We start from the raw sequence: 9,542 nt of genomic DNA on the forward strand, positions 1-9,542 counted from the left end.
TTTTTTTGTTTTTTGATGGAGTTTCGCTCTTGTTGCCCAGGCTGGAGTGCAATGGTGCAATCTCGGCTCATCACAACCTCTGCCTCCTGGGTTCAAGCGATTCTCCTGCTTCAGCCTCCTGAGTAGCTGAGATTACAGGCACCCGCCACCATGCCTGACTAATTTTGTATTTTTAGTAGAGACAGGGTTTCACCATGTTGGTCAGGCTGGTCTCGAACTCCCAACCTCAGGTGATCCGCCGGCCTCGGCCTCCCAAAGTGCTGGGATTACAGGCATGAGACACCCGGCACCCTTCAGGTTTTCAGCCCTTTGCCAAAGGTACAACCCTGTAATGGTCTAAACAGATCTGCTCTCTAATTCACTTTTTGTCATACCCAGCATAGCACCATGTTCAGGAAAGAATCTGAAAGGAGCTCTTTGAGGAGGTGGGGGGAGAGAAAGAGGCTAAAGATTTGGCTAGGTGGGCAGTACAGTCCCCGTCTGCTGTGCGTTACTCGAGAGCAGGTACACAGAATAATTCCTTCTTCCAGAGATGGGTCACAGTCCTGGGAAAGCCTCACACATATTAGAGTTGAGAAAGAGAGGAGGCTGATAAAGCAGGAGACTGTCCTGCCTGGGAACTCCCATTCCCTCTTTGTGTTTCAGATCAGTACCCACCCTCCATCAATGGTAGTCGTGTGGTTGAAGCCTACAAGGGGCAGATCACGCTGATTCAGTACACCAGCAATGCAGAGGATGCCACCTTCACGCTCAGAGACAACTGTACCGACTTTAAGCTCTTTGGTAAGAATATTTGGCTGGCTGAGGAGAGTGGGGAGGTGGGTGGGGGATGAGGTCGGAGTCAAACTTTGGGAAATTCTGCACTGCTGTACCCAGCAACACTTGCTGTCAATCTTTCATTCGAATATCCAGGACCGGCATTTCCAAGGAGCGATACCTATAACTCAAATAGGTGCCCCCCAGTAAGTAGTAGTGACGGGCTTATGGCGGTTTGGCCAGATAGCTACAGTGACTCTGGACACACAGAACTGATTCAAGGCCGGGCACGGTGGCTCACGCCTGTCATCTCAGAGCTTTGAGAGGCCGAGGCGGGCGGATCATCTGAGGTCAGGAGTTCGAGACCAGTTTGGCCAACATGGTGAAACCCCGTCTCTACTAAAAATACAAAAAAATAGCCGGGCATGGTGGTGCATGCCTGTAATCCCAGCTCTTCAGGAGACTGAGGCAGGAGAATCGCTTGAACCAAGGAGGCAGATGTTGCAGTGAGCTGAGATCGCGTCACTGTACTCCAGCCTGGTGACAGAGCGAGACTCTGTCTCAAAAAAAAAAAAAAGATGCGAAGATCATTTAATCTCAATCTGATCATATACAGTCATCTTTAGTCATTATGCATTCACCAAATTATTAGAATAATCAAGTGCAACATTTAAAATGACCAATTTACAACATTTTTATATCTATTAAAGGAAGGATGTAATGTAGGACAAGATTTAAAGGAATATAAAAAATACTTTTGTTTGGTACCTTTCTCGCTCTTTTTGTCTGGTAACCATGTTTACCTATAGCCATGTCTCTCCTTGCCTGGTTTCCTGGGCTAGGACCCAGTAAAGTGCCATCGCTCCCTCTCCATAAAGGTGTTAGAGACCCCGAGCCCTACATCCATGATCAGGGCGAAAGGGTCCAAGCACAAGGGATGCCGCTTTCGTCTGTTGCCAGCACTAATTCTGCGGGTGACTGTTCTTGGCTAAACCAAAGCCCCAGGGGGCATATTCTGCGTTCTCTTTGCCTCTCTGCCTGATGTTCTTTCTCTCCACGTCTCAGAAGGGACTGCTTTGCCTGCAACCCTTTTGCCCCACGTGCGTCCTCCCAGGTGCGAGACAATGGCATTGAGAGATTTTCTTCTCCACGGGCCCCACCCCTGAAGGACGATGATCTGGAAATTACGTTCGTCTATTCTCTGTCACTTCCTTTCAATCTGCTGTTTTAAGGAGACTTTCCTATTTTCTTGAAAAATATAAGTTTGATCAGAAGATATGTAGCAGTGTTTCACTACAGTCTGGTGTCTGAAGGGGGTGTCTGGGAAAGGTCCAGGAAGTGGGGGGTGGGTGAGAAACCAGGGCAAAGGATGGGGCTGCTGTGAGACTGAAGCCAGTTTGGCCGGCAGCGCAGCCTGGGGAGGTGTCTGGAGGATCCTGGCCTTGATCCTCCATCCCCCAGGTTGTCCCATCCTGGTGTGAGCCCAGCCAGGGCTGCCTCTGGGGTTTCTTCAGGGGGAAACCGCTTTCCCCTCTGTGGCGTTCCCCGCTACAATCAGTATGTTGGACTGGTGCCACCTCCTTCCAGCTGGGAGCGTGACTAGGATCACCCCCGATACCAGCCTTGCTCAAAGGAAATGACCAATGAGATGTGTCTGGGGAGGGGGGAGGGTGGCCTGAGAGGGGTGGGGGAAGCCCAGTATCAGCAGTCAGGGTGTTAGATGAGGATGCGTCAGACCACAGAGCTGAGGAGTCTCCCAGCTCTCAACGTTCTCATCTTCCCCCGGGCAGAGAATGGGACGTTGCTGTGGACACCCAAGTCGCTGGAGCCATTCACTCTGGAGATTGTAGCAAGACGTGCCAAGATTGGCTTGGCATCTGCACTCCAGCCCAGGACCGTGGTCTGCCATTGCAGCGCAGAGAGCCAGTGTTTGTACAACCAGACCAGCAGCGTGGGCAACTCCTCCCTGGAGGTGAGTGCTGGGAGGCGGGTGAGGAGTGTCTGTGCCGAGGGGAGAGGAAATGGGAGTGGAACGGATGCTGTGATTCTGCCTCTCCTGGGTGTGTCTGTGTTGGGAGGTGGGTGGAGCAGTGGTAGGTGAGTAGGGAAGATTCCAGTCTCAGGCCATAAACTCACGTGGGAAGAAAGAGAACTTTCTGGCCTGGTGCAGTGGCTCACGCCTTTAGTCTCAGCACTTTTGGAGGCTGAGGAAGGCGGATCACAAGGTCAGGAGATCGAGACCATCCTGACCAACATGGTGAAACCCCGTCTCTACTAAAAATACAAATATTAGCTGGGCGTGGTGGCGGGTGCCTGTAGTCCCAGCTACTCGGGAGGCTGAGGCAGGAGAATCGCTTGAACCCGGGAGGCGGAGGTTACAGTGAGCCAAGATTGCGCCACTGCACTCCAGCCTGGGCAACAGAGCGAGACTCCATCTCAAAAAGAAAGAAAAGAAAAGAAAGGAAAGAAAGAAGGAATGAAAAAAGGAAAGGAAAGAAAAGTAAAGGAAAGGAGAAAAAGAGAGAAAGAAAGAATGAATGAATGAAAGAAAGTAACTTTATTGGAGAAAAAGGAAGAAAGAAGGAAGGAAGGAAAGAGGAAAGAACCTTTCTTTATTGCTTATAGTTAACTGGATTTTTATCTCCCACCTCCCCTTCTGCCAGGTTGGCAGGAAACTTCCACCTCAGTCTTTCTCACAGTGCCCAGTGGTTCCCAGTTCCACAGCTCTGCGGCAAAGCCCAGCAGAGGGCCCTGCGATGTGGGGTGGAAGGTGGTCATGGGGTCCCTGGGCCTGAGTCCACACAGGTTTCCATCACAGCTCCGCCCCACTTCCCCTCAGACCCAGGGAGAGGCTCTGCTGCTTCTGTGCCTTGCTCAGACAAAGGACACCTTTTCTGAGGCCGCTTACAGTCCCGTCTGCCTAGAAGCACCCTACAGCCGTTTCTCCCTGGGATGCCATCACGGTGCTAGGAAGAGAGCTGTGGGTCCCTCTATCCTGACACCTCCAAGCCCCTTTGCTTTCTCCTTTACCATCTCCTTCCAGCTAAAAGAAACATCTTTTCCAGTTTGGAGAAATTACTTCTGCATGTTTCTAGCCAAGATACTTGGCCTAATTCCACAACTCTTGTCCTATCTGCTTTTTTATTTTTATTTTTGGTTGTAAAAGAAGAGCCAGAAAGGAAAGTGTTTATCTGGCAAAACAAAACTACCTCCCTCACCACTTACACACACACACACACACACACACACATGCACAAAGACACACACACACACACAGACACACATCCTTCTGAAGCATGAGCAGAGAATGGGTACTTGAAAGGAATAGAGGTAGGGATGGTTGGTGGGGTAGGGGGTAGAAAAGGATAAAATACACAATGGGAAAAAGAGAGACTGAAATCAATATACTATTCCATAGATCCCCAAATATGCACTCTTGGGAGTAGCAAGTGTTAGAAGGTTCCATTTTAGGGAGATTCCCTGAGTCGATTCAGTAAGGGAGTTAGAAAGGGGAGTGCAGGGAGCTTGGTGAGGCCTGGGCACCGCAGCCTTTGCTGCATTGTTGTTCTGGCTGCTGCGTTTTCTCACAATGCTCAGCAGGGAGGCTCTGTGTTCTTGGTCTAGGAGTCAGCAAGGGAGGTCAATTTCAGCTTCTATGGAATCCAGTTTGCAGGCCACACAGGAGCCTGAGGCAGGCGGATTGCTTGAGCTCAGGACTTTGAGATCAGCCTGGGCAATATGGCAAGACCGTGTCACTACTAAAAATCAAAAAATTAGCTGGGCGTGTTGGCATATGCCTGTAATCTCAACTATTTGGGAGGCTGAGGCACAAGAATTGCTTTAACTTGGGCGGGGGACATTGCAATGAGCCGAGATCGAGACACTGCACTGCAGCCTGGGAAACAGAATGAGATTGTCTCATTAAAAAAAAAAAAAGCAGAAGAAAAATACAAAAATTAGTGGGCGTGGTGGTGCATGCCTGTAGTCCCAGCTCCTTGGGAAGCTGAGGTGGGAGGATGGCTTGAACCTGGGAGGTGGAGTTTGCAGTGAGCCAAGATCAAGACATTGCACTCCAGCCTGGGTGACACAGTGGGACCCTGTCTCAAAATAAATAAGGAATCCAGTTTTCAAGCAATAGAACATACATGGATACATACACACATGGATGCATACACACATGGATACATACACATGGATACATACACATATGGATACATACACATGGATACATCCACATATGGATACATACACATGGATACATACACACATGGATACATACACACATGATACATATGTGGATACATACATGCATGCATGGATACACACATGCATACATGGATACACACATATGTACATGGATACATTCATTCATTCATTAATGCTTCAATCATTCATGCATCCCCCATCTTACTCTAGAAAGGATTTCAGGCAAAGAGCTAGAGTGTGAGAGGGAAGAGGCTGAGATCCTGGTGCAGGGCCAGGCAGGGGGTCAGGGTAAAACAATGACCCAGGGAGGCCAACTGGGCAGGACTACTGTGTGGCTTTAGGCAGGACCTTGCAGCCCCACGGCCTGGTCAAGAAGGTGCTCAGCAGGTGCTGGTGGGGCTGAGACACGAATCAGGGTCCACGGGTTCTCAGGCCAAAGGGGTCAGAGTCAGAAACACCCAGAAGCCTTTCTCAGTTTGGTCTCCTGGCCGCCCGTGATCAGCAACCCTCCTCCAGGTGGCTGGCTGCAAGTGTGACGGGGGCACCTTCGGCCGCTACTGCGAGCGCTCCGAGGATGCCTGTGAGGAGCCATGCTTCCCGAGTGTCCGCTGCGTTCCTGGGAAGGGCTGCGAGGCCTGCCCTCCAAACCTGACTGGGGATGGGCGGCACTGTGCCGGTGAGCCGGGAACAGGGCCTGGAGGAGGCGCTTCTGGGAGCAGCTGACAGCTCAAGGGTGTAGACAGCCAAAGGCAAACCATTTCTCTCCTTTTTCCAGCAAATCTTTAGAATGCCCAATCTAGGCAGGTATGGGAAATCTAGGCAGGCCTAGAAAGGGGGTGGTGGATGGTGTGGGGCTGAAGGAGAAGAGGTTGTACAGGCATAGCGGAGGGGATGGGGCTGAGCATCCCTGAGGCATTGATGGGGGGAACCCTGGGCAAAAGACTGAAGATGGTTTGGCCAGGGGAGGAGACTTCAGCAGCTCCAGGGAACCAGGCAAGCTGGGTCCTCGGTGGGGGGAGTCTTCCCAGCCATCTGTTCCTCCCGCTCTGAGCCACCAGAGTCTGATGAGGGAGATCACAGCGAGGCCTTTACCAAGCCCCCTAAGGCACCCAAAGAAAATCTACAGATCACTGTGCCTTCAGAGCCGAGGCCAGAGTGGGTAGAACCGCAGCTTTTATAAAGGCAGAAAAGGAGATGGACGTGAGAGGGGAGGGCGTGAGGAAAGCCAGCTGGGGGCCCCTCCTCTGCCAGCCTTTGGGGTCCTTTCTGAAGCAGAGGGTCTGAGAAACACTCCAGTCCCTCCACAAAAGTGGAAGAATACCTGCCTGGCCAGGGAAAGGGGTTGCCCTGCAGAGAAACGCCTGGAAAAGCAGGGAAGGATGGTTTGGGGTTCCGAGTGGGGGAAAGAAAGCAGGCCTGTCCCGGAGCGGGTTTCCACGGGCTAGGCTCTCCCTCTGCTCCCTAGCGCGCTGCCGCTGACCTCCCTACTCACTCTGCAGCTCTGGGGAGCTCTTTCCTGTGTCGGAACCAGTCCTGCCCTGTGAATTACTGCTACAATCAAGGCCACCGCTACATCTCCCAGACTCTGGGCTGCAAGCCCACGTGCACCTGTCCCCCGGCCTTCACCGACAGCCTCTGCTTCCTGGCTGGGAACAACTTCAGTCCAACTGTCAACCTAGGTACCGCCAGAGACCCCGCCCTCTCACCCCCGCACCCGCGACCTTCTGTCACTGTGGAATGTAGGGTGAGGGCCACTTCTCCCGTTTCTTCAGTGACCTTCTGTCACTGGAATGGAGCAGTCGGCCTGGGCTGGCCCGACAGACTTTTTGGGTAAGTCTGGGTAAACTGTGGGGTGATGACACATTTGCTTCTCCCATCTCCAGAACTTCCCTTAAGAGCCATCCAGCTCTTGCTCAGTGAAGAGGAAAATGCCTCCATGGCAGAGGTCAACACCTCGGTCAGTGCTGCAGGCCGCGCTCTGGGTGGGAGGGGATGCTTGGCGGGTTCAGGCGAGGGCAGAACCATCACTGTGTGGCCTTCGTCTTGTCATCTATCTGGATTCAACTGCCAGAGGAGGCCGGAGCCTCTTGCCCCATGGGAGGTGCAGGGCATTAGGAAGTGAGGAAGGCCCAGGACAGAAACCTCGACTCATCATAAGCAGAGGCCAGGATGCCAGGTCACCCCAGCTGAGACCTCTAAGCTTCTTGGTTATGATCTGAAAGAAACTAAAGGACATTTCACCTCCAAGGAGTCTTCCCTGACTTCCCAGAGGGAACTGGCAGCTCCCTCTTCTTGGCTGCCATGCCATACCTCAGTCACAGGCAAAGTGGCGCAACTGCCGAGTGGTTGGGGCTCTAGAATCCTGCACACCCAGAATCAGAATCCCTGCTCTGCCCCTCACTAGAGCAGTGTGCTAACTAGACACATCGTATAACAGGTCATCTGTAAACACAGGGACAATCATAGCACCTGAGTCAACAGGCTGTATCACCATTTAAATGATAACGTGTGTCAAGCATCTAGTCCAGTGCCTGACACACAAGTATTCAAACATTATGATTGCTATTATTACTACTGCAAGCCTAGCACTCCACATTCCACACTCCACACGGTAAAATCTGTTGACATTTGTCACCTGCGCCAGACAATGCACTCTTTGAGTTTAGACTCCACCTAAGTCACCTTGACACCCCCAGCCCCTGACCATCTCCTAGGTCTAAACAACCCATGTTCAATATACGGGGAGGAGGTCATGAGTCATGCATCAGAGGCAAGGTAGGGGCCATTCATGTCAGATTCCCCTCTTGTCATATGAGGCCAAGGAGGGGGACAGAATGGAAAACCCTTCACTCTCAACAAACATTATGAAACAAGGACCCATGACAGTCACTGAGCTAGGCTAGAGTGTGAGGGTGCAGAGACAGGCGAGGAAGGTGCTGGGGTCCTAGGGCTTGCGTTCCAGGAGGAAACAGGGATGAATACACCCATCAAGGTGGGAGGGGGTCTCCCCCCTGGATGGGGCCTCACCCCCACCCCCATCCCTCATCCTCTGGCCTAGGTGGCATACAGACTGGGAACCCTGGACATGCGGGCCTTTCTCCGCAACAGCCAAGTGAAACAAATGTAAGTGGGACTGTGTCCCCCCGAGCCCCCAGATCCTCTTCCTCATCCCCCGCCCCCAGCCCCCCAGCCCCCCAGCCCCCTCACTGTCGCCCTCCCACACAGCGATTCCCGAGCACCGGCCTCGGGAAGCCCCATTCAACACTGGATGGTCATCTCAGAGTTCCAGTACCGCCCTCGGGGCCCCGTCATCGACTTCCTGAACAACCAGCTGCTGGCCGCGGTGGTGGAGGCGTTCTTATACCATGTTCCATGGAGGAGTGAGAAGCCCAGGAATGACGTGGTCTTCCAGCCCATCTCCAGGGAAGACGTGCGCGACATGTCAGCCCGTGAGTCCGTCCATTCCGGGGACAGTATGGGGGTCACTGCGGGGGGCGGGTAAACAGAGGTGCTTCAGCCCACACAAACAAGCTAACTGAGTTTTTCTGTTTGGTTTTGAGCAAAAACGTGAACATTTTATCCAGCTGCTTTTTAGATTCAGGAGCAGGAGCAGCCAGCGCTGCTAAGACAGTCACATGCAGACAGCTTCACAGAGCAAGTACCCAGCCAGGGCCTTGCTGACTGTGGCTGCTAATCAAACAGCAGCAATTTATTTTCATAAAATTGCTAATAGTTTTCTTAAAATGCCATTGCACTTAAACATATACAGTGACACCCCCATCGTCTCTGCCCTCTAGCGGGAGGATATGAAGCTGGAGACTGGCCAGGGACAGAGGCAACTACTCCCTGAAGTGATGTGACCCTGTGCAAGCCCCTTCCCCAGGCCAGACCAGGCCTCAACACCCCCCAGCACCTTCCCGAGGTCAGGCCTCAACACCCCCCAGCACCTTCCCGAGGCCAGGCCTCAACACCCCCAAGCACCTTCCCCAGGCCAGGCCAGGCCTCAACACCCCCAAGCACCTTCCCCAGGCCAGGCCAGGCCTCAACACCCCCCAGCACCTCCCCCAGGCCAGGCCAGGCCTCAACACCCCCCAGCACCTCCCCCAGGCCAGGCCTCAGCACCCCCATCTGAAAATGAGATGGGATTTCTGAGCCCCCTTTCAGTGCTGACAGCCCCTGTTTCTTCCAGAACAGGAATAAGTTGGCAAGCTTGTCAGAGAAACAAAGGAATAACGCATCCTATTTTCTGTATAGGGCAGGGCAGTGGCCACACCCCAAACACAACAGAAACTGCTGTTTTACTTGGGTCTGGGACCAAGCAAGAGCTTCTCCCAGAATCCAGGCTAAACCCGCTCTCTCCCGGAGCAGGGGGTGAAATCCCTCAGAACTACTGTATGTTGGGGAGTTGGGGTAGGAGGCGCAGGGAGGCAAGCCCTGACTATGCAATTAAGGAAAACCTATAATTTTTATTATACAAGCATCGTATGTTTATTGCAGAAACTTTAGGAAACACAAACTTAACAAAAAGAAAAAAGGAAAAAAACCCTGTAATCCCAACCCCCAGAGAGACAACAATATTT

The 9,542-nt window shown here is 52.4% G+C and overlaps 1 protein-coding gene across 1 annotated transcript; it reads left to right on the forward strand.

Annotated features, from left to right (window-relative positions):
- Positions 1 to 600: 600 nt before the first annotated feature.
- Positions 601 to 8,464, forward strand: LOC116464843 (mucin-4-like; the record flags this gene model as incomplete). Its single annotated transcript, XM_032148090.2, has 7 exons — positions 601 to 783; positions 2,547 to 2,728; positions 5,479 to 5,638; positions 6,462 to 6,641; positions 6,846 to 6,919; positions 8,021 to 8,085; positions 8,188 to 8,464. Coding segments are annotated over 7 exons (1,121 nt in total), but the record flags the coding sequence as incomplete, so codon positions are not given.
- Between the last annotated feature and the right edge of the window lie 1,078 nt (positions 8,465 to 9,542).

This window comes from Hylobates moloch, unplaced genomic scaffold, assembly GCF_009828535.3.
Source record: "Hylobates moloch isolate HMO894 unplaced genomic scaffold, HMol_V3 SCAFFOLD_1926, whole genome shotgun sequence".
Taxonomy (NCBI): domain Eukaryota; kingdom Metazoa; phylum Chordata; class Mammalia; order Primates; family Hylobatidae; genus Hylobates; species Hylobates moloch.